The sequence below is a fragment of the Canis aureus genome, chromosome 30 (genome assembly GCF_053574225.1).
Source record: "Canis aureus isolate CA01 chromosome 30, VMU_Caureus_v.1.0, whole genome shotgun sequence".
Taxonomy (NCBI): domain Eukaryota; kingdom Metazoa; phylum Chordata; class Mammalia; order Carnivora; family Canidae; genus Canis; species Canis aureus.
Genome location: NC_135640.1, coordinates 31,988,129 through 32,013,470, shown reverse-complemented (window position 1 = coordinate 32,013,470; position 25,342 = coordinate 31,988,129). Strand labels below are relative to the sequence as shown.

Genomic DNA, 25,342 nt, shown 5'->3' with positions numbered 1-25,342 from the left:
AGGTCAGCTACCCCGACGTGGCTTCACTTCGGGAAGTGGACTCTTGCTTGAGCAGCAGACCTGACATCAGGCAGTGGGGCTGTGAGTCAGGGTCCTGCTGGTTGGAACAATGTCCTCATTCCCACTGGGCTCCCTGCCAGGCACCGAGAGGGAGGCCGGGCAGAGACTGCCCCCCTCGGTGGTCCAAGAGCCACAGGTCAACATCTTTATTGGGCAGACCCCAATGAAGCCATGAGTTGTGAAAGCTCCAACGTCCTTTGTGGGATCTCAGCTCCCCGTTATGAGCCACACCCCAAATTCAGGGTCACCCTGATGCTGCCCTCGGCTGGCACCCACCCCGAAGCTCCCCAGGCTGGTACCCCCACCTTGTAGCTCTTCAAACTCATCACTAAAACTTTCTTGCCAGGACGCCTGGGTGGCTCAGCAGTTAAGCACCTGCCTTCGGCCCAGGGCCTGATCCTGGAATCCCAGGATTGAGTCCCATGTCGGGCTCCCTGCAGGGAGCCTGCTTCTCTCTCTGCCTGTGTCTCTGCCTCTCTCTGTGTGTCTTTCGTGAATAAATACACTTAAAAATCTTTAAAAAAAAAAAAAAAGGCAAACAAAACCTTTCTTGCCCATCAGCACATCATTCCCCAGGACCACGCTGGATGACCAGCTGACTAAAATGTTAAATTAATCCTGGTACTAATGGCTTGTCCAGCAGTCCATGTGTCCTCTAGTTAGATGAGGGAAGCGAGAAGGTTGTGGGAGTGTTGGAGGCACAAGACAGAAGGGGCCTGGGTCCCAGATTCCTGGAGAAGCTTCAAGGAGCCTTCTCCACAAACTGTTACATGAGTGGGGAAGGAAACTTCTGCTGCTTGGGCCATGACCTTTCTTCTCTCTGTCATGTAGTCCATCTATCCCCTATAAACAGAACTTGAAGTCCGTAGGACCATTTACATCAAAACATGACATGAGTGCATTGCAGTGGCCTGAGCCACGCTGCATGCCATACTGAGAGCCATGTTCTCGAGGCAGAAGCTCAATGCAGAGAATGGCTTCTAGAGGCCTTCTGGGCCCTTCTATACTTTGAGGGGAAAAGGGAGCCCCTCCCAGTGTGTCAGTTCTAACCCTACGAGGTACGGAGAAGATACTCCAGCAGTAAAATCTGCTCTGGAGTCAATCCAATTCCTTCTTCAAAAACTTACGCCTATGTGCAGGCAATGGAAGATTATTCAGCACTAAAATGAAATGAGCTATAAAGCTGCAGAAAGACATAGAGGAGGGACACCTGGGTGGCTCAGTGGTTAAGCATCTGCCTTCGGCCCAGGGTGTGATTCTGGACTCCCAGGATCGAGTCCCACATGGGGCTCCCTCCATGGGGCCTGCTTCTCCCTCTGCCTGTGTCTCTGCCTCTCTCTCTCTCTCCATGTCTCTCATGAATAAAGTATTTTTAAAAAAGGACAGAGGAGATGTAAATGCATATTATTAAGTAAAAGAAGCCAATCCGAAAAGGCAGCAGACTATATGATCCCAACAACATGATAACCTGGAAAAGGCAAAACTATGGTGATGGTAAAAAAAAGACCAGTAGTTGTCAGAGGTTTGGGGGAACGGAGGAATGAGCAGGGTGGGGCATGGAGGATCTCAGGGCAATAAAACTTCTCTGCGTGACACTCTAGTGATGGACAAAGTCACAACACATTGTCAAAACCTACAGAACACAAAACACCAGAGCGAATCCAGAGTAAACTATGGACTTTGGTCCATATTGTGATGTGTCAATGTAGGTTCATCAGTGTAACACATTTACCACTCCGACAGGGAATGTTGATGAGGCGGGAGGCTGGGCTTGCATAGGGACTAGGGATATTTGGGAACACTCTGTATCTTCCCCTCAATTTTGTCGTGTACCTAAACCTTTTGTACAAACCAAAGTATGTTTAAAAGAAAAAAGATTAAAACCACCTGGGCTTCCCCAGAACAGTGTTACCTTTGGAAGGAGAGGGGTTAGTGACAGAGAGGGGACATGTGGGTGAGCTGGCCAAAGCTCTTTTCTTGAGCTGAAGGATGGATACATGTTTTACTTTGTGAAAGTTCACCCAGCTACACATTCGTGATAGGTGTGCTTTTTTGTGGGTAGATAAAACTGTTTGTTTAAAAAAAACATTTACCTACAGTTATCTGACCAATGCTTTTAAACCAGTGAGGAAAGTCTAGACATTATGGAGCCTATGGAGGATGGACAGGACAAGGGCAGTGGTTGGATACTACGATCTACAGCCAACTGCATCTACACTAGATGCTACTCCAGAGTGACAGCAGGAGATGCTCGTGAGGACGGACACCGGCCTTCACACCTCAGGGTTCTCCACAGGTGCTTCCCACATCTCATTCTGATTGGCCCACGATGTCAGAAGCTGCTACGAGGTCAGGAGGAAGGACAAATCAGAACTACTCATGGTTTTCAGCAACACGGAGGACGTCAAGGACCTTTTCAAGAGGCAATTGAGATGGTGAGTGGGGACACTAGCCAGTTTGGAAAAGGTTGAAAACTAAGTGGAATTGGAGGAAATCCCAGATGGTTCCTGTGGTAGACAGAAGAGTACCCTCCACTCCCAGTGATGTCCCAGGTCCCCGTACCCAGAGCCTGGTAACATGTTCCTTTACATCGTAAAAGGGACTTTAGGGATGTGATTAACTCAGCAATCTGGAGATGGGGGGGGGGGCGACCCTGGAGGATCTGAAAGGCTCCATATAATCACCAAGGTCCTCAGAAGAAGGTCAATGTCAATAAAAGATGCGGCGGTGGAACCAGAGATTGGAATGATGCAGCCACAAGCTAAAGAATGTAGGTGGTTTTTAGAGACTGGAACAGGTGAGGAAGCAGATTGTGCCCTGAAGCCTCCAGAAGAATGAAGCATTGCCGACACCTCGATTTTAGACCTCCGATTTCCAGAGCCGTAAGAAAATAAATCTGTGCTGTTTTAAGCCACCAAGCGTGTGATGATTTGTTACAGCAGCCATAGGAAACAACACAGTTTATACAGATGACTCTTGCAACAACTTGGCAAAGATGAGGAGAGACACAGGGCTGAAGTTATAAGAACTCATGTCCAGGGTCAGATTTTTAAATAACTGTGATTAAGTTCAAGCTAGGGGAGACCTATGTATGCGTGTGTGTCTATAAATACATATGCAGATGAGCCTTAAGTTGCATGTAAATTATGTTTCTTACTGTGGGTTGAGGTTGAACACATTCAAAAGTGGACATTAGCAAGAGGATGCTTGCAATGTTGGGAACGTGGGCTCCAAACTAGGAAATGAGCATAGGGAGGCCCAAGAAAATAGAGGTCTGCTGAGATCCAACAAGGTCAGAATGGGTGCAACCACACCGGCAGGCTGGAGAGGCAGGAGGTTGCACCCCACATGATTCTGAGGTGGGGCAGTTGCAGATGATGGAAATGTCCAAGAGGCGGCCATGGAAGAGGGTGTGAGAAGTGGGTGGGAGGGAAGGTTGCTGGAAATGAGGGGGCCCTCTGAACAGGCATCTCCCAGGATAAAGGTAGGAACTGGGATGGAGCAGGAGCCTGCTGCCAAGGTTGAACAAGGGGCAGATGACAGATGACCCACTCCCCATCTAATGCCCCTTCCGATGTGCCATCCGGCTTCCCCACTGAGTGGGCGCGCTCTTTCCATTGCGCTGTGTAGAGTCAATACATCACATTTAGCCCATTCAGGCTGTTATAGCCAAACATGGCAGCTCAGATGGCCTATAAACAACAGAAATTCATTTCTCACAGTTCTGGAGGCTGGAGGCCGAAGATCAAGGTACCAACGTGGTTGGATTTTAGTTAGGTCCCTCTTCCTGGTTCAGAGCTGGCGCCATCTTGCTGCGTCCTCACATGGTGAAAGGGGCTACAGAACTCTGTGGCATCTCTTTTATAAAACATTCATGAGGGTAGGGAATCTCATTCATGAAGAGTCCACCCTATTGACCTAATCACCTCCCAGGGGCCCTACCTCCTAATGCCATCACCTTTGGGGCCTAGGATTTCAACATATGAATTTTGGAGGAACTCTAACATTCAGACGATAGCGCTCAGCTTCTCCACACCTTGGTTTCTTGGCTGATCCAAATGAGATCCCTTTTAAACAGAGACCACCAATGCAGCTTTATGTTAATGGTTCTCTCTAAATCAAATACCCCATCATGCTGGATCAGTCAAAAATACTTTATTTCTTAATACACTCAGCCAGAACTCTGGGGCCAGCTCTATGTGTGTGGGCAAATATTTACTGCCCTGAAAGAAGGTAGAAGAGCAAACTGTTAAGAAATCAGTTCCTCAAAGGATCATCTGGAAAGGCCTGGCTGGGTTGGGCAAATCTTAGAGTAGTTTAGATAAAGGCTTTTATATTTCCTTTTTTTAAAAGGATAACTCATGGGGAAGGGGCCCCTTAGAGGGGCAGGAGTTCTCCTCTGTGTTCAGAAAGACGAGGGCAAGTCACTCATTCTGACTTGAGTGAGATTCTCACCCCAGTCACTTTTACAAGGAAACCCCATTTATCCAGAAAAGATTCCAGGGACCAGAGAATGACCAGAATGTAAATGACTAATTTTTCAAGGAATCATGGGTGTGCTCCAAAGTGTTCTAGGAGAGGAACAAACATTACACAGGGGGAGAAAGGAGGTGTTATAGCAAAATGAGCTTGGGGTGTATGGGTTAAAACAAGGCGAACACAGATCTTTCCCTGCAGGGCTTCCCAGAGCCACAGATACGCCAATGCTGCAGCGACTGCAATTGTCACACAGAATTGACCAGCCCTCCCTTTTTTTCTCTTGCATGAATCATCTGAGGGTTATTGTTAAGCACACCATTCTTTTTTTTTTCTTTTTAAAGATTTATTGATTTATTTTAGGGAGACTGAGAGAGCACACAAGCTGGACGGGCAGAGGAAGAGAGAGAGCGAGAATCCAAAGCAGACTCTGTACTGAACTTGGAGCCTGATGCGGGGCTCCATCTGAAGACCCTGAGATCATGACCCTGAGATCACAACCTGAGCCGAAACCATCAGACGCTTCAATAACTGCACCACCCGGGTGCCCCCAAGCACATCATTCTTGAGGAAACATCTAGAGTTTCATAAACCACAGTCAGGGCTGACAGCTGTGTTTAACTTGACCGATTTCAGGATCCCATATGGCTTCAGAATCCTCATCATGCAGTATTGGGGGACAGGGAGAAGGAGCATGCAGCAGAGGAGTAAACACCCCAGAGCAGGGTTCCCAGTGGGATGTAAGGTGTGTGACTGTGCCCATCACCTCTCAGCATTGGTGTCCTCATGCTTTACGGTGAAGATCAGACAATATCTTTATCAGCATCTTTATCAGCCATAACCCACAGCACCCGTCAAGGGGATGGCTATTGTACTGTCAACCCCGAAGAACACAAATCCCAGAGCTCTTTGGTCGCTGGCAAATCAAACCACATTCCCGGTCAGTCCTGTCTGCTCTAAGCACTGATGATGCTCTAAGTACAGTTGATGGTCTTACCATCAACCCAGAGACAAGTACACAGCCTGGTGGCCACCCTCGAGGTCCAGAACTGTCACTGCTCAGCCTGAGGGGAAAAGAACACCTTCCCTCTTGCCTGTCTTCCTTCCTCCCTCTGTCCCTTCCTTTCTTCCTCTTCCTCTCTCCTTCTCTTCCTTTCCTTTCCTTTCCTTTTTTTTAATAATTAAAGTTTACCGGGTACCTGGCTGGCTCAGTCAGTGGAGCACAAGACTCTTGATCTCAGGGCTGTAAGTTCGGGCCCCACGTTAGGTGCAGAGATTATTTTTTTTTTAATCTTTTAAAAAATAATTAAGGCTTACAACATTGCCAATATTTAGAACAGGCCAAACAAGCTGCGAATTCTTCCTCCTTCCTTTTCTGAAGGCAGAGCCCTCCATGAGAGTCCAGGTTTCCCGAGGGCTGATGCTGCCTGAGTCACTTGAGGCACAGGATATAAGTACATCAGTTGCTGGCCTCACATCCGAGTGCTAAAGTCCTCTAATCACCGGGGGCCAATTTCCAATTTCCCCATCTTCCTTCTGGGAAGAGAGTAGAATTCTGTTGCCCTCTACCCTCCCCTGCTTATATAATGGGACAGCACCCTCCGGTGCATTAATGCTTTTGATAAGAGACTACACCCTTTTATTCACAAATACTCAAAGGTGTTTCTACATGTTTGAAGTTCCTTTCCAGAAGAGCATTTTTTTTCTTTTGTGTTTGGGAGTGTGTTTAGAGAATTGGCAAAAGCAGGAGCAGGGGGCAGCCCGTGTGGCTCTAGGGCAATGAGTCAGTGTTTCTAAGAGAGCAGGAAAGGCCCCACAATGGATGAAGGGCTCATGACTGGGCACCACACACCCAAGGGCATTCAGATCTCTGAATGAGGTCAGTTTAGGTCTTTTCTCTAGGGCCAGGTTTGGCCCAAAAAAGTCGAACCTGGAGGTTAATTATGGAGAGAACAAGAGCCATCGGTGTGTGTGTGTTGGATGTTTGATGGGGAATCGCGAGGCTAGGGAGGACCAACGGTAGCTCTCTGATTTTGAGTGATGAACTGGTCCTGGTCCCAGAACAGACCAGAGGAGGACAGAAGGTGAACTGGGAGTCTCGATGGAGTAGGGACCATACATTGTCTTCTGAGCACGTGGGAGGGGTGTATTTCCCACTCCCCCTTACAATCATGTGGGCCAGTAGAAAGTTCTGGCCAATGAAAAGAGGGCAGAAGTGATGTTTGCCACTTTCAGATCTGGCCCTAGAGATTCCATGTGATCCTCCACTCCCTCTCTCTCCCCATCTGCTGTCACATGTGGAAGACAGAAGGGACATGGACAGCTCTGAGAATCCGGAAAAGATGGGGAAGGCACAAGATGGAGGGAACCTGGGTCCCTGAATGACTGCATGGAACACAGCCTCTCGCTTTACAATTACACTGGGTCACGGCATGAGCAAGAACCCATCCTTTATTCTGTTATTCCCCCTAAGATTTGGGAGTCGTTTGTTTCAGCAGCTAGCCTACCCAAGTACTCCAGCATTCTCTCAATCAGTACTCATGTTGAGTAGAAATCTGCCAGGACTTTGAGAAGTACCTCAATTTTCACCAAACATACTGCGTTGGTTTGTGATGCGTATTGTTGACACCATTCCACAGGACTTTCAGTTCTCATCCGGGAGTCATTTATTTGAGTTAAGACCTTGCTGCAATTAAAGTGAGTTAAATTACTAATGCGTTAAAAGGGATTAGAGGCCTCATTAATTAGTCATCAGTCTCCGCAACATCACTGACTTTTTTAAAACTCCATTAGCATAAGTGGAAAGCAGAGACAAGAAGGTTCTCAGGCAGGCGATATACTTGGTTCTGTACACTGATGGATGGGGGAGAGGGCGTGGGGCTGTCAACACACTGGATGGCGAGTGTTCTTCACTCCAGAGAGTGTTGACCTTGGGTCAGAAGTGCCAAAACACAGAGGTGGTGGCCATGGGCTATGACATGGAGAAATCAGGCTCTGGGCCCACTCAGATCAGATGCTTCTTTGGGGAAGTGGAGTATGGCCTCTTTAGATCTCATCTGTAAAACCAGAGACACGCTTACTTTTTGAGAGGGTTGACGTGCAAGGGATTAGAAATAGCATTAAGTAGGGCACCTTATATGGTGGCTGGCAGGTTGTTTTTCTTCCCTGAGGAGAGAGTGAGTGTATTAGAAGGAAAATAGATTGGCAGTCCAATCTCTGGAGGAGAGAGCCCCAGAGAAGGCAAGGACAAGAAATACTCCAAATACTCCACCTCTTTCCAGCTTTGCCTTGGTTTGGCCTTGGGACAAAGACATCTGATAAAAGAGTAGATGATGTTTGTTTTCATATTCTATGAAATTGCCTCCCCCATGGAATGCTTGTGTGGCTCAGTGGTTGAGCGTCTGCCTCCAGCTCAGGTTGTGATCCTGGGGTCCTGGGATCGAATCCCGCATCAGGCTCCCTGCAGGGAGCCTGCTTCTCCCACTGCCTGTGTCTCCGCCTCCCTCTGTGTATATCTCTCATGAATAAATAAGAAAAATCTTTTTAAAAACTGGCCCCCAAAGAGGGGCTCATCTCCACCATGGGGGGGATTCTGCCATCAATCATTTGTCCTCAGGTTTCAGGGTGCCATGGAAGCATTTTTCACAGAAATGAGTACAACGATCCCCGAAAAGAACCAGCTAAGTGCTAATTTGGGTTAAGTTTGCTGGCTTCTGATAAGCCACTTTTCAGCCTACAAATTCCTGAAATCCAGTTTCTGACCACTTTTTCTCAACAAAGTCAGCTATTCCCTTTGAGAACAAAACTGCTTGGTTTTCTTAAAACCAAATAAAAATGCTATTTCCAAAAGCATCAAACCTACAAACTTCCCATGTTTGCATTGTTCCAAGAGCATTTAAAGGAACCCCAAAGTGTACTGATTAAAATACTCTCAAACTTCTAATCATATGGAAAATCTAACCTTGGAAACTGACTGGGAACCTTTGTGGAGTAAAGTGACAATGTCCCCTGGCTCTTTCTGTGACTTTTCTGCCTTGAGAAATGAATATCCTGTATCTTTCAGGGATGCCAGATGGCACCCAGTGACCAGCTGCCAGGCATATGGAGACTTTCCCATTGCCCCCAGGACTTGGAATTCTTGTATCCAATGCTAGTTTGCTGGGAGTCACTAACCCAAAGCATCTTCTATCTTGTTACCTTTCTCCTAATACATCCTTGTTTTCTCTATCTGCACACCTACCCTGTGATTCATCAAGCCCGAGACTTTCCCCTTTAGAATTATGTATATTTTTAAGTGGATTTTTCTGTGCAGATACCCTGTGTCAATTTATGTGTAGGGATTTCGAATCCCCATGCCTGGCTAAGCATCTGTCTACACACGTCAATCCACTGCATGACTTTGCAACTCCCTCCCAAACAAAAACCTAATGTCATTTTGTGATCAGGGTCCCTTCTCCCTATATGACCTCATCTCCTACCATCCTCCCTTTGGCTATGGCCACAGTGGTCTTCTTGTTTCTTAGAAATGCCACCAACACTCCCACCTTGGTATTTTGCTTTGGCTGCTCTATTTGCCTAAAACCATCTTCTTCCAAATATCTATTTCCCTTCCTCCCTACACCCTGCTCTCTGTTCACAGGTAACCTTATAAGACAGGCCTCCCCCAGGTGCTCTGCAAAGCAGCACACCTAATGCACCCCCCCATGCCTGATTTTGCTGTATTTCACTGCACAGAGATCTACTGTCAGCTTCCCTGCTTTTGAATGTTAAGAGAGACTTTTTTCATTTGTCACTCTGTCCCTGGCACCCAGAAAGAATGTGACATATAGTAGGAGGGCAGGGGATTGTTTTTAAATGTGTAAGAGAGTGAGGAAGACGAGCAGAGCAAGAGGCGGTCAGAAGGGAATGAATAGCAGATTCTGACGAATGCTTACAGCAACTGGCATCACCCAGTTCCTACACATCTCACTATGTAATTGTATCTTAAAACTTCAATTTTCCTGAGTAGTGATCGGGGTCATAAGGCTGGCCCCCTGCTAACCAGTTCCCCTTCTTAGGCTCCCTGACCATGACCTAGTCACATTCAAACACACCAATAAAATGCCTCATGCCTTTGCTTGTGACTTCCACCTAACCCCCAGTAAAGGCCCTTGCCTACAGGTGCTCTCTCTCTCAGCCCTTGGTTGGTTGAGCTGCTTCCTGGGCACTCCTCCCATATGGCCCCCTGTGTGGCCTCCATGCCTCTCTCCTCTAGGACCTGTGAGAATAACAAACCCTTTCTTTTTTTTTTTTTAAGATTTTATTTATTTATTCATGAAAGACACACACAGAGAGGCAGAGACACAGGCAGAAGGAGAAGCAAGCTCCCTGCAGGGAGCCCGACGTGGAACTCAATCCCGGGACTCCAGGATCACACCCCGGGCCAAAGGCAGACACTTAACTACTGAGCCACCCAAGTATCCCTAAACCCTTTAATTTCATATGCCTTCCTTTTTTAAAAGATTTTTTTAAAAATTTATTCATTTATGAAAGACAGACAGAGAGAGAGAGGGGCAGGCAGAGACACAGGCAGAGGGAGAAGCAGGCTCCACACCAGGAGCCCGACGTGAGACTCCATCCCGGGTCTCCAGGATCACACCCTGGGCCAAAGGCAGGCGCTAAACCGCTGAGCCACCCCAGGATCCCCTCATATGCCTTCCTAAGTATAATTTCCATGGCCATGATGGAGTGATCCTGGGAGAACTTAATCCCCAATTTACGACACAGTAATATACCATATTGTATATGCATATATGTATGACATCTACCATATATATATACCATAATATACATACATATTTTCATATATAGACACAGAAAAAGAAGGGTACAAATCAACTGATTAAAAATTATTCCAAGCATGCTGTGTTGGGCTTGAATTACAAACCTTTTTTATTAAGATTTTTTATTTATTTATTCATGAGAGAGACATAGGCAGAGGGAGAAGCAGGCTCCCTTCAGGCAGCCTGATGTGAGACTTGATCCTGAAACTCCAGGATCACACCCTGAGCCAAAGGTAGATGCTCAACCCTCAACCGCCGAGTCATCCAGGCATCCCTTGAATTATAGTCTTATGATCATGCTCACTATTTTATTCTGAACGGGTCCGGCAGGAGCTCCTTCACGCTTTTCAACCAAAGTTTTCAAAAATCCCATGAAAATGAACACCTTGTTTGGTAATCAGGTACTAAACCCAGAAAGTTATGCAGTGAACACCATCTGGATTAGGTTAGTGTGAAGGTAACTGGATCAATCCCCATTTGCCTCAAGCACCTAAACGGAATACGTTTCCTTTTCTTTGGGATGCCAAGCAACCCCCAAACTACACAGCCACTTGGCGATGAAGGAGGGGGATCGCAGTGCATTCGATAACTTAATGCAACTTTTTACCAGCACTTGAAAGTCAGATATGAAATCTACACTTGATCTTTCCTGCTTGGAACTGGCCAAATTAGCTGCTCTATCCCCCTGTACAACAAAAGGCTCTCAGAAACACTCAGGGAAGCTGACCAACCAGAAGGCCCCACATAGCCCAGCCCAGGGACAGCCGTGGGGGCGGACAGGTGCTGCCTCCCTGCCCGCCTGGTAAACAGCCTTTCAACTTCAGATTGCTTTCTTCGTGTCTGCCCACTGCCGAAATGTGTAGGATGATCAAGGGACATGGGATATGCTCAACGTCGAAATGAAGACTTCAGGGCATGCATTTTGTGCTGCAGTCAGTTAATTGGAAAATTATAGAGTGATTTCACTGCTTATAATAATGAAACCTTTTTTTTTTTTTTTACCTTTAGACATGATGATGATGTTTGGTGAGTAGCACCATAAATCTCAGAAAGCTATTTGGAAGGTCCCAGCAATTAGATTTAGGAGCAGGACAGGTTTGCTGTACTTGGGGTAGAACGAGTCTTGTTTCCTAAGCAGGGGACAAAACCAGAACAGGCAAGTTTCTAAAAGTTGAAATGAATGTAAATAGCGTATCCCAAAGGCTGTGCTTGGGCCCAGTCTGAGTGACCTTACATCCATTACAGCCTCCTCACTGGATCCGTGGAGGATTTTGCACAGGTCATTTGGCTTGCCTGTTCTTTGGTTTTGAGTTAGAATTAGGGGAAGTAACAGTATTTCTCTCTTTGTATTTCACAGACGCAGGGGAGGCTGGACAAATGTAAAGAAATACGGGCGCCCACATAGTAGCTGGGCTGGCCTGGCCATGCTCTTTATATTCCTCCTTAATTGAGTCCCTGGCACATTCCCCCCGGGGGATGGATTTAAAACTTCCCCAGCAGGCTCAGCTGCACCAAATGGCTCTGGTGGGGGTGGGGGGCACACTTCCCTAATTCTAGAAGCTGCTTATTTATTCTTCTGTATCCCTCCACTGTGGACATTTTTTTCTGACTGTCCTCATTGTATGCCTGCTATTCGTAATCTGTTACTTAATTTTACATACAACCATTTATTTATTTATTTATTTATCTATTTATCTATCTATTTATTTATCTATCTATATATTTATTTTTAGGATGGCTACTTTTATTTATTTTTTTAATAATAAATTTATTTTTTATTGGTGTTCAATTTGCCAACATACAGAATAACACCCAGTGCTCATCCCGTCAAGTGCCCCCCTCAGTGCCCGTCACCCATTCACCCCCACCCCCCGCCCTCCTCCCCTCCCACCACCCCCAGTTCACTTCCCAGAGTTAGGAGTCTTCATGTTCTGTTTCCCTTTCTGACATTTCCCACCCATTTCTTCTCCCTTCCCTTCTATTCCCTTTCACTATTATTTATATTCCCCAAATGAATGAGACCATATGTTTGTCCTTCTACGATTGACTTATTTCACTCAGCATAATACCCTCCAGTTCCATCCACGTTGAAGCAAATGATGCCAGCTGAGTGATTATACCTATTACTCTTTTTTCTTTTCGTGAATCATACCTTTTAAAAAAAAATTTTAAATCCAATTAATTAACATATAATGTGTTAGTGGTTTCAGAGGCTGAGGTCAGTGATTCACTATATAACTTATATAACACCCAGGGTTCATCACATCACATGCCCTTCTTAATGCCCATCACCCAGTTACCCCATCCCCCACTCTCTTGCTCCCCAGTGACCCTCAGTTGGTTTTCTATGATTAAGAGTCTCTTGAGGCAGCCTTGGTGGCTCAGTGGTTCAGTGCTGCCTTTAGCCCAGGGCCTGATCCTGGAGACCTGGGATGGAGTCCCACATCAGGGTCCCTGCATGGAGCCTGCTTCTCCCTCTGCCTGTGTCTCTGCCTCTTTCTGTGTCTCTCATGAATAAATAAATAAAATCTTAAAAAAAAAAGAGTCTCTTATGGTTTGTCTCCCTCTCTGATTGCATCTTGTTTTATTTTTTCCTCCCTTCCCCTATGATGCTGTTTTGTTTCTTATATTCCGCATGAGTGAGATCATATAACTGTCTCTCCCTGACTGACTTATCTCACTTAGCATAATACCCTCTAGTTCCATCCACATCGTTGCAAATGGCAAGATTTTTTTTTGATGGCTGAGTCATATTCCATTTTTATATATATCTGTATCACATCTTCTTTATCTGTTCATCTGTTGATGGACACCTGGGCTCTTTCCATAGTTTGGCTATAGTGGACACTGCTGCTATAAACTTTGGGGGTTCAGGTGCCCCTTCAGATCACTACATTTGTATCTTCTAGATAAATACCCAGTAAGGCAATTGCTGGCTCATAGGGTAGTTCTATTTTCAACTTTTTGGGACCCTCCATACTGTTTTCCAGAGTGGCTACACCAGCTTGCATTTTCACCAACAGTGTAAAGAGGGTTCCCCATCTCTGCATCCTCGCCAACATCTGTTCTTTCCTGACTTGTTCATTTTAGCCATTCTGACTGGTATGAGGTGGTATTTCATTGCACACCACTCACTTCTGAGCCCTATTTTATCTCCTTTATTCTCTACCACCCCAGAGTTCTTCTCTAGTTACTGGCTCCTGTTATCTTCTGGAAAGTTAAGTTGAGGAAAATCTGACCCTAGTCCCTGACACAGGCAGCTGATTCTCATTATTCACCGATTCCGTATTTGCAAATCCACCTACTTATGAACATTTATTTGTAACTCCCAGATCAGCAGCTGCAGGGCTTTCCCAGCTTGAGAAGCTGTTGTCAGCAAAAAGGCCCAATCCCAGCTGAGGTGTGGGGACACTCTACCTTCTGGATTCAGCTCTCATATCAAAACAAAATATCCTTCCCATGGTCTGTTTGGTACCAGTGCTTTTCACATTTTTGTGCTTGGTGTGGGTAACTGTGCTCCAAGCATGGTGCTGAAGCACCATCGGGTGTGCCTCAGCTCCAGAAGGCTGGGATGGGCCTTGCAAAGAACATGTGTGTGTTAGAGAAGTTTCCCGCAGGCATGAGTTAGAGCGCTGCTGGCCATGAGTTCAATATTAACAAATCCCCAATATATGTTAAATATGGTGTCATTCAACAGAAAGACACATAAAAAGAAGTTATATATTTCCCTATGAACAACTATCCAGTATTTGCTAATTCGGGTGTGGTAAGGCAGTGGCTTATGGAATATAACCCCCTCACATAATGAAAATCAGGTGTGTTTATATACGAGCTAGAGTAGGTATTATTTATCCACGTGATTGCTAGTCTCCCAAATGGTCACCGTTCGTATGTAATTCCAACATGCAGAATCACTCTGGGATTGCCTTCAGAGCCCCTCTCAATGTGGCAGGACTTTGTCTTTGATTTTTATTTTTTTTATTTTTATTTTTTTTAAAGATTCTATTTATTTATGAGAGAGAGAAAAAAAAGAAAGAGACAGAGAGAGACAAGCAGAGGGAGAAGCAGGCCCCATGCAGGGAGCCCAACGTGGGACTCGATCCCAGGACCCTAGGATCATGCCCTGGGCTGAAGGCAGTGCTAAACCGCTGAGCCACCCAGGCTGCCCCTGTCTTTGATTTTTAAAAGAAGATAATTATATTCGTTCCTACCATTTTTTTTAATAAAAAAGTTCAACCTTTGAAAAAAAAATCCTTGCCATCTCCTTGCTCTTCTGATCCTCACACCAGCTCTCCGAGATGCCAGGAGAAGTCTTTCACTCCGGCTGCACCGAAGGTGGCACAGCTCCCTGATGATGGGGCCAGAACAAGGTCCCCCTCCAACTCTGAGCCCAGAGTCTCTTCTCTGGGCTCAAAGGGCTCCTCACTAACCCTGAATCCACGGCTCTGAATGACAGAAGAACTGCTCACCTCTTCTACCTCTACACTTAGTTATAATATTACGCTTAATGCTTAAGCACAGGGGGTGTTTAAAACAGTGGGACAGAGAAGGGGCAATAAAACCAGCATTTAAAACACACCCAAGGGGCCAAGAGGTCTTCCAAGTGGGAGGTGACACCGGGAGAAAGAGCGGGAGCCCACCAAGTGAAAATAAGCCTCGGGCATCAGGGACAACAGATGTGCCTGTGTAGACATTCAGCCCAGCTGGCCAGGGAGAGGGTATGAGGTCAGGGGCAAAGGCTGGAGAAGTATGCAGTGCCTAGCTAACGAGTCTGAATTTCCACCTAAAGAAATTCAGATAGGAGCTACTTCAGGCTTGGGGACAGGATGGGGACTGGGGGGGAAGCAGATACTCAAGAGATGCGGCCACGAAGAAGGCCCCAGAAAGGAGCCTGAGAGGGAGAACCACGGAAGGAAGGGCCAGGCGGGGAAGTAGGAGGAAAGGCAGTGGCGGATGTTCCAGGGTTGACCAAAGTGGGGCTCGAGTAGCCGTGAGCAAAGCGCCCAGTCCCTCCCTGCCTCGGGGGGTCGTCTATACCGTGAGGACAGTGACAGCACCGCATATGGGAAGTGCTCACTTTTATTTTTTTTTTTAAGATTTTATTTATTTATTTATTCATGAGATACACACAGAGAGAGAGAGGCAGAGACACAGGCAGAGGGAAGAGCAGGCCCCATGCAGGGAGTCCGATGTGGGACTCGATCCCGGGTCTCCAGGATCACACCCCGGGCTGAAGGCGGCGCTAAACCGCTGAGCCACTGGGGCTGCCCAAGTGCTCGCTCCCCGATGCTCTGCTGCATTAATTCCTGCGGCGCTGTATCTCAGCACCACAAACTGGGTGACTCTCCACAATAGAAATGGGCCCTTACACAGTTCTGGGGGCTGAAAGGCAGGGATCAAGGGGTCCACAGGGCACACTCCCTCTGAAGGTTCTGGAAAGGACCTGTTCCAGGCCCATCTCCCACATCTGGTGGTTCTTTGGCTTGGGGAGCATCACCGTAACCTTCACATAATATACTCCCTGTGCATCCCAATCTCCTCCTTTGAAGGACTCCGGTCGTACTGGATTGGGGGCCACCCCGATAACCTTGTCTCAACTCTATTACTTCTATAAAGGTGCTCTCTATGAGGGAGGTCCCATTCTGGGGTAGCAGGGGTGAGGACTCCAACATACCTTCCCGGTGGCAGGGTGGGGACAGTGAGTGGACACAATTCCACCCATACCTGCTCTGCCCAGAGTCAACTCTCTATAAACCTACTTCTTTAGGGGATCCCTGGGTGGCTCAGTGGTTTAGCGCCGCCTTCAGCCCAGGGCATGATCCTGGAGACCCGGGATCGAGTCCCACATTGGGCTCCCTGCAAGGAGCCTGCTTCTCCCTCTGCCTGTGTCTCTGCCTCTCTGTCTCTGTGTCTCTCATGAATAAATAAATAAAATCTTTTTTAAAAAAACCTGCTTCTTTAGTAGCATTACCTCCATTAGTTCTTGTTTTGTGCAAAGGTATGAGGAAGAGACCAACGAGGGGCAGCTGGAGTTTTGGGAACCACACGTGTTGTGGCCACGATCTCCGTGACAACATGACGTCTGTCGAGCAGCCCTCAGCTGCCCAGGTGAAGGTAAATATGTGAAGCAAGGAAGAGGAACAAAGAAAAAGGAATGACGCATTCTGATAATGAGCCAAAGACAACCCTGGGCAAAAAGACGATGAAATCAAGCAAGGAGGGAAGGCCACTCATTGCCCTGTCTTTCCCACGGCTGCCCAGGAGCCCATGGGGGGACTGGGACATAGAGGACAAAAATGAACACCATCCCCTTCTCAACTTCAGCCAATGCACTGTTCCCTAAATGTGCACAAAAGGGAAAGCAGACTTCAATCATTTATTAAAATAAATCATAGGGGGACGCCTGGGTGGCTCAGTGGTTGAGCATCTGCCTTTGGCTCAGGGTGTGATCCCAGGGTCCTGCGATCGAGTTCCGCATCAGGCTCCCTGCAGGGAGCCTGCTTCTCTCTCTGCCTATGTCTCTGCCTCTCTCTCTGTGTCTCTCATGAATAAATAAATAAAATCTTTTAAAAATAAAAATAAGTTTAGTCTGCAGAGTAAAAAGTCTTCCGAGCCAGCAGCAAAAGGGGACAACTTCCACTAACTGAAGTTCGTTCGTTTGTTTGTTTGTTTATTATTGGAGTTCAATTTGCCAACATATAGCATAACACCCAGTGCTCATCCCGTCCAGTGCCCCCCTCAGCGCCCGTCACCCAGTCACCCCAACACCCCATCCGCCTCCCCTTCCACTACCCCTTCTTCGTTTCCCAGAGTCAGGAGTCTCTCATGTTCTGTCTCCCTTTCTGATACTTCCCACTTATTTTCTCTCCTTTCCTGTTTATTCCCTTTCACTATTTTTTATATTCCCCAAATGAATGAGACCATATAATGTTTGTCCTTCTCCGACTGACTTATTTCACTCAGCATAAGACCCTCCAGTTCCATCCACGTCGAAGCAAATGGTGGGTATTTGTCGTTTCTAATGGCTGAGGAATATTCTATTGTATATAGAGACCACAGCTTCTTTATCCATTCATCTGTCAGTGGACACCGAGGCTCCTTCCACAGTTTGGCTATTGTGGCCATTGCTGCTATAAACACTGGGGTGCAGGTGTCTTAGTTTTTCACTGCATCTGTATCTTTGGGGTAAATCCCCAGCAGTGCAATTGTTGGGCCATAGGGCAGATCCATTTTTAACTCTTTGAGGAACTTCTACACAGTTTTCCAGAGTGGCTGTAATAGGGAATCCAGAAATGGCCCCTCCAATCTATGGTCAACTAATATTCGACAAAGCAGGGAAGACTATCCACTGGAAAAAGAACAGTCTCTTCAATACATGGTGCTGGGAAAATTGGACAGCCACGTGCAGAAAAATGAAACTAGACCATTCTCTTACACCAGACACAAAGATAAACTCAAAATGGATGAAAGATACACATGTGAGACAAGAATCCATCAAAATCCTAGAGGAGAACCCAGGCAACACCCTTTCTGAACTTGGCCACGCAACTTCTTGCAAGATACATCCATGAAGGCAAGGGAAACAAAAGCAAAAATGAATTATTGGGACTTCATTAAGATAAAAAGCTTCTGCACAGCAAAAGAAACAGTCAACAAAACTAAAAGACAACCTACAGAATGGGAGAAGAGATTTGCAAAACGGTAAGAATCGCATCTGACCTGGAGATAAGTAACAGGTAGTAAACAGGGTGAGTCACGGGAAGTGTCAAGCTGGGTATCACCCTAACAGCAGGTATTTCTGGGGCTTAATCTGGAAGCCACTGGCTCCAGCGGAAAAGACAGATGGAGCCGGAGGCGAGTCAAAGCTTAGAAAGCGAGCGAGCGGCTCTGATGTAGGCGGAGGGTAGAGAAGGGACTCGTGGAAGTCATCGGTAGGACAGCAAGGTGGCCTCTCGGCAAAGCCAGGGACAAGCAGTCTCCCGTCCGTGCCTCTCTCCCTAATCCAGACCCCACCCCCGCCCCATGCTCTCCTGCCACTTGGTCCCAATGCCAGGAGCAACCCTGGCACTGCCTTCTGCAGAGCGGTTCCCCTTAGCAAGGCTCCGGGGCCCAGGCCCTTTCCCTCTGCCCCCTCCCCTGCTCTAAGACCTGCCTGTCCTGAGCTGAAGACCCTCACAGCCTTGCCAGAGCGTATCTAAAAGGCCAACTAAAAGGATCAATGAGCCCTGGGGAGCAGGGCTGGCGCTGGCACCTGTCATCTGCAAGAGGGCCACGCCCCCTTCCCCATCATCGAAGCGTGACATCGAAGTGACATCGCTTTCCTCCCCACGGGACGCCCTGAGAGCACAAGGTCACCACGGTGACCATCCCGCACAAATGCACGAGCATGTAACCAAGAAGAAACAGGAGACAGATCCCAACTCAGGGACATCCTATAACAGCGACCGTCTTGTAATCCTCGCAAAGGCCAACATCGGGAAAGGTAACGGTTGAGAGACTGTTCCAGGTCACAAGGACCCTAAAGAGACAGGAGAGCTGAAAAGCGCGCTGAGCTGGGATTTCCTTTTGCTCTCACCTACGTTATAGGGACGACCGGTGAAACCTGAACAAGGTGTGCAGATCCGAAAACCGGAGTGCAGGGGGTTCGTTTCCTGATTTCGATCACTGTTCTCCGTTAGGCAGGTTCCCATTCTTGAGGAACACACAGAAGGCTTTAGGGGCAAAGGGCATCTTGCCTGTGCTTTGCCAGGAATAAAGCACATGTGATAAAATGGTAACATTTGGGGAATCTGAGGGAAGGGCGTAAAGGAAAGCTGTGCACTATTCTTGCACCTTGTCTGTGTCTGGATAAAGCATAATAAGTATTTAACATGTAATAAACAGAGAGATGGATTAAAAAGTGGGCAGCACTTTCTCAACCTCGGTTGCCCATCAGAGTCACCTCAGGAGATTTAAAAATACCGATGCCTGGGACGCCTGGGTGGCTCAGTGGTTAAGCATCCGCCTTTGGCTCAGGGCGTGATCCCGGGGTCCTGGGATCGAGTCCTGCATCAGGGTCCCTGCAGGGAGCCTGCTTCTCCCTCTGCCTGTGTCTCTGCTCTGTGTCTTGCATGAATAAAAAAATAAAAAAAAAAAAACCTGATGCCTAGGTTCCAGCTGACAGATACACATTCACTTAGCTCCAGACATTAGTACCTTGAGAAGCGCCCCCAAACAGTGACAAGCAGCCTGTGGTCTTGTCAGGGGAGCAGGGAGCTCTGAGCTGGGGTCTTTCTGAGCCCTCTCAGCTCTGCTTCCTGTGAGAGCTGATCCTGAGAGCAAACACAGTAACTCAAAACCGGAGCAAGGTCCTGGGTCCTATCTTGGTCCTGCCACTAATAAGCTGGGAAACGTCCTGGCCAGTCCCTTCCTGGTGCCCGACCTGGGTTCTCTCCCCTCTGGATGAGACTGACCAACAGCTGCCTCGAGATAAAATCATTCAATAACCCTTGCCTCCCTGGGCCCCAGTACCCCGAGGTGGGTTAACACAGCCCCGAATCCTTGTGACATCCACAGGGCAGAAAAAGAATTGGGTGAGTAGGGTTGGCTGATTTCTGGTATTGCTAGCAGGTTCCATCACAGTTTGGGTGAGTCCCTGCAGGCCTATCCCTTCATGAGAACTAAAGTCAGAGAGGGCTCTCAGGAAAGGTGCTGGAGGAGGCAGGAGGACACCAGTCCTCCTCCAAGCAACGGGGAGGCAACTGGGGAGGCCAGGCTCCCGGGGGACAACCGAGCATCTGCCACTGGTCCCTACATGAGGCAGGCCTGACGGAGGCCGCGTGGGAAGAAGGTGCTAAGAAAGGCCCGAGGCTCTGCCCTGATCCCAGACCTCAGCCTCTGTGCTGCTCGGATGGTGGCCCCGGCCACACATGGCTACTGAGCACTCGAGACGTGGCCAGTCAGAACGGAGATGTGCTGCTGTGTCAAATACACACCAGACTTCCAAGTCTTTGTAAGCCAAAAAGAAATGTAAAAGTCTCATTAATGATTTTTAACATATCGGGCCCCCTGGGTGGCTCAGTCGGTTAAGCGTCTGCTTTCAGCTCAGGTCATGATCTCAGGGTCCTGGGATCGAGCCCCAGGTGGGTCTGTCCAGCAGGGAGTCTGCTTCTCTTTCTCCCTCAGCCCTTCCCCCCACTTGTCCTCACTCGCACTCGCTCTCTCACTCTCTCTCAGATAAATAAAAATCCTTAGAAAAAGCTTTTTTGATATCTTTACTAATGTTGAAAAGATGATACTTTTGATACTTCGGGTTAAATAAAATTTGCTATGGAAATTCATGTCACCACTTTCTCTTATTTTTTCCAACGTGGCTACTAGAATATTTAGTATTACATGTGCGCATTGCATCATATTTGTCTCGCACAGCTCTGTTCTGAAGTCTACACATTGCCCTTTATGACTTATTGCCCTGGTTGAATCGTATGACAGGCCAGTGGATGAAGGGGTTAGGATGTAATAGCATCAGGCCTGGACCCCAAAAGCCCAGCAGTGAGAACCGCTTAAAACTTTCCCCTATGGTTCTTGAGCTTCTGTGATTCCAGCAAATTCACTCTTCCCCACAGCCCACTGAAGGGCAGATATGGTCAGATAATGTCCATTCTTTGAAGCTTGCAAGAACAACAAATTGATAATTATATTAATTTATAATCTAATACTCAGCACTGCCATTTTAACCCAATCTGTGAGACTGAGCCACAAACATTCGGTGCTTTTTTTTTTTTTTTTAACATTTGGCATTATGTTTTTTAAGATTTTATTTATTTATGAGAGACACATAGAGAGAGGCAGAGACATAGGCAGAGGGAGAGGCAGAGACATAGGCAGAGGGAGAAGATCGATGCGGGACTCGATCCTGAGACCCTGGGGTCACGACCTGAGCCAAAAGCAGATGCTCAACTACTGAGTCACCCAGGGGTCCCAACATTTGACATTCTTAAAGTAAAGCTTTCAATTAATATATCAGACCTTATATACTCCACCTAATACTTTATCATCCCACAGAAAGAGAAGATGTGGGTGATAAAGATAAATGGTGCAGAGAGACTCAAGTCTACATTCCAGAAGTTTCCACAAGATTCCAGGGAAGTCTTCCCTTTGGGTTTTGTTTGCATGTCACTGTCCGACTGCCTTCTAAGGATAAGAGTCCTTTAGCTTCTGTGTGCATGTGTTTTAGCTACACAGACAGCACTAATTAATTAAGACATTCCCTCTGGTCAAGTCTTCCTCACACTAACAGGCCTGAGGCCATGGAGAGCTGAGGTAGGTTTATCTGTGTTCTGTTTCCAGAGACTGATCTTCTTTCCCATGGTCTGATTTTATCCTGGACTCAGCCTGGTATAAGCCATGTTGTGTATACAGTCTCCATGTTTGGAAAAAAAAAAAAAAACAACCTTAAATTCAGGTCTTTAAGGGACTTTTCTGGAAAAAAGCAAGGAAGAAACAGAGGCTGTTTTGCTGAGGTCTGGTGGTTCTGAAAGTAGGACCCAAGTGACTCGAATGGGCACAGTCACTCCCATAACACAGATGGGTGCTTGCCAACATTGTGAGAAATTTTCTTGCCTCAGAAACTTAAGAACCTATTCATAGTTTGGTTGAATCTAGGGGTTGAATGTGATGCTTTAGTTCTTTTTTTGTTTGTTTGTTTTTGTTATTGTTGTCATTGTTGTTTTACGCATAGTATATGATCTCTATGGCCAAGAGAAGCAGAGACAGGACGGAACATGCACTCTATGTTAAAATATATACATGACAAAAAAAATCACTGTTCACTGTTTAACATCCTGCAAAGGAAACAACTAGGAAAGAACGTTTTCATAATACAGTTTTCCTGCTTATTTGTATAATATCAATACCCAGAAGTAGATATCGAATGCGTGAGGCCTTTGGGAAAATCAATAATGTCTCTAGACCTGCATTTTAAAAATTGTATTAAAAAAAAAAAAAGGATTGGCGTAACTGGGTAATGGGCACTGAGAAGGGCACTTGATGGGATGAGCACTGGGTGTTATACTCTATGTTGACAAGTAGAATTTAAATTAAAAAATGTAAAAAAAAAAAAGAAAAGTAAGATCTTGCAAGAGGATACTCTGAAAAAATACATATATGCACATAGATGGATAGTTAAAATCTTTTATATATATATAGGTACGTGCAGGTGCATTTATGTAGATAGAAACACAAATATGTTTTTGCTTCATTGCAGGGATCCATACCCATTTTAAAAACATATTAGTCTTTGCTTATGAACGTGATGCCTTTTCACAAAAGGAGTGTCAAGGGAAGGTGCTCTGATTTCTTATATGAACTGATTCTTGAAAACTCAAGTTCTATCACACCAGATGGGCAAGAATGAGAAAAGGAGCAAAGTCCTCCCGTCCGACAGCATTCTTACATCACCCACTTTAAAATTAAATCTGAAACAGAGTTCTGACAGGCCTGCTATTTTCTTCAGTGCCAACAGCCACACAATAGACCTTTTTTTTTTTTTTTTTTTTTTTTTTGGACAAAGCTCTTAAAATGCTTGGAGATTCAGATGTACTGAGTCACAAAGCTATACAAATACTGCACACCCATTCCTGCCGGTGCCCTGTTCACTCTTTTGGAAACTATACCATATTTTGTCTGTGTTTGGCAGAAGGAAAGAAATATTTTCACTAGCGTTCCAACCTGCCTGGAAAGGGGGGGTGACTGCAGAGGGTCAGATCTGAAAGTAGGTGGCTGCCCTTTGATCTGGTGACCTCTGAGCAGGGGTTGCAGTCATCCTTTCAGAGGGATCTGTTGGTTTTCCTTCTACTCAGTGTGGGCGCTGCAATGGTGCTCCACCCCATGACCACATAGACTACAGGTGCACCCTAATAAGGGTGTAACATTCAGCACAGGGGTGAATAGGTGAATAACTTTGCTCTAAAATAACACTATTTGGGACACCTGGGTGACTCAGTGGTTGAGCATCTGCCTTTGGCTCAGGTTGTGATCCTGGGATCCCAGGATCCTAGGATCGAGTCCCTCATCGGGCTCCGCGCAGGGAGCCTGCCTCTCCCTCTGCCTATGTCTCTGCCTCTCTGTGTGTCTCTCAAGAATAAATAAATAAAATCCTTAAAGAATAAAAATAAAATAACCATTCACCCAATTAGTGCTCTTAGAAACATCCTGGAACATCAGAACACATTATAACAGGCAGCTCAGAGAGGCGGACACAACGTTTTACAGACACATCCGTGGGTATAACTGTGCCAGGGGCCATCTGAACAGGGATGTGCAGAGCTGGGTAGAAAGGGGGTAGGGGTGGTAGACAGAGGGTGCAGGACAGAGGCGGAAAGTAGGATGAGGCAATGGGAGGTGCTGAGCAAAGGCTGATCCACACACAGTTTTCACAACTTTCACACTCTTAAAAATTCAAATCAAATTGCCCCCTCACATGATTGCTTCACTGAGTTGTGAAATAAGTGAGAGGTGTTGCCAATGCATCCTCACACTGGGAGTGAGCAACTGGCGTCAAGTCTGAACATCTCTCCCAAGTGATATTTAGTTTGACGGTAATGATGGCGAATGTGGAAGTTTCGAATCAGGAGGATAAAAGGGCCAGAGGCACAAGCAAGTTCCATAGAGGAAAGCAGTGGGATGGGGAGTCATGGGGTGTGAGAGGGTGTCGAAGCACCACAGTGGTTGGATCTCTATTTCCTCAGTTTTAAAGAGCTGGGCACCTGTAGGTGGCTGCAGAAGGCAAGTTGGCCTTGAAGAGTGCCAAGGAGCTCTAGGTTTTCCAGACTCATCTTTGGTTATTATAAATTTTCCCCACCCTCTTCAGATGTAGAAAATAAATCGGGGACATGCCAGTTGGTCTAGCCCTGCGTTCCTCAAGCCCAGCGTGAAGATGGGCTCATTCCTTGTAGTGGGGGCTGTGGGCTGTCTGTGCATCGTAGGAGGTTTAGAAGCATCCCTGGCTCCCGCTCACTAGACACCAGCAGCACCGCTAGTGTGACAAATAAAATTACCTCCAGACATGTAGGAGGTTCAGAAGCATCCCTGGCTCCTACTACCTAGACGCCAGCAGCACGGCTAGTTGTGACAAACAAAATTACTTCCAGACGTTGCCAAATATTTCTGGGAGTGGGGGACGAAACCTCCCTGGATTGAGAACCTAGAGTTTTCACCAGATAAAGATAGCCATCTACTCTAAGGATCAGATGGAATTTTGGGTCAAGGTTGACAACACCGAACAACATGCCTGGACCAACCAGAGATAAACACAGAAGCCTGAGATGAAAGCAGGCCTTTTGCCTCAAAGCACTGACTTAAAGCTTTAGGGAATCATAGAGAGGGGCTGCCTGGCTAGCTCGGTTGGTTAAGCATCTGACTCTTTATTTCGGCTCGGGTCATGATCGCAGGGTCCCCAGAAGCAGCCTGGCATCAGGATCCACACAGGGCGGGGAACCTGCTTAAGATCTCTGTCTTCCTCTCCCTCTGCCCCTCTACCCTGCCCTGTTCATGCACGGGCTATGTAGATAAATAAATAGATAGATGATAGATAGATAGATAGATAGATAGATAGATAGATAGATAGATAGATTTCTGGAGAAAAAAAATCCAGGGATATCTAGGTTTAAAAAAAAAAAAAAAGGTAAATCAGAAGAGAGGGACCTTCACAGTTGAACTCCAGTGGTTAAAGAGGCAGAACAGACAAGACCTCAAGACCTGCTCAGTGGAATCCTCCACAGCCTGCCGTGACCACGTCCACATAACGGATCTCACAGCTCTGGCCTGTCAAGACCACTTTTCACCCTAAGGCTGTGGCCGGGGCCATCTCTGCATCCTGTCTCACCTGTCCAGAAAGCATTTGGCCTTGCTAGCTCTGGAATGTGTTCAGTGGTTCAGGCCTCGGAGAATGGAGGAGGAGTTTAAAAACACCTACCCCTTCATTTCATGACAAAGTTGACAAAAAG

The 25,342-nt window shown here is 46.7% G+C and overlaps 1 protein-coding gene across 12 annotated transcripts in view; it reads right to left on the bottom strand.

Moving 5' to 3' along the window:
- Nucleotides 1–25,342, bottom strand: part of EVA1C (eva-1 homolog C) — a 79,095-nt gene that overhangs the window by 43,082 nt on the left and 10,671 nt on the right. Inside the window, exon 1 of one of the 12 annotated variants that reach the window (XM_077879005.1) lies at nucleotides 11,361–11,465. The exons of the other annotated variants lie outside the window; for them this stretch is intronic. Within the exon in view, the coding sequence (XP_077735131.1) occupies nucleotides 11,361–11,370 (10 nt within the window). The 5' untranslated portion in view covers nucleotides 11,371–11,465. Of the gene's footprint in view, nucleotides 1–11,360; nucleotides 11,466–25,342 lie in introns of those variants that run through there. 12 annotated transcript variants of the gene reach the window in all.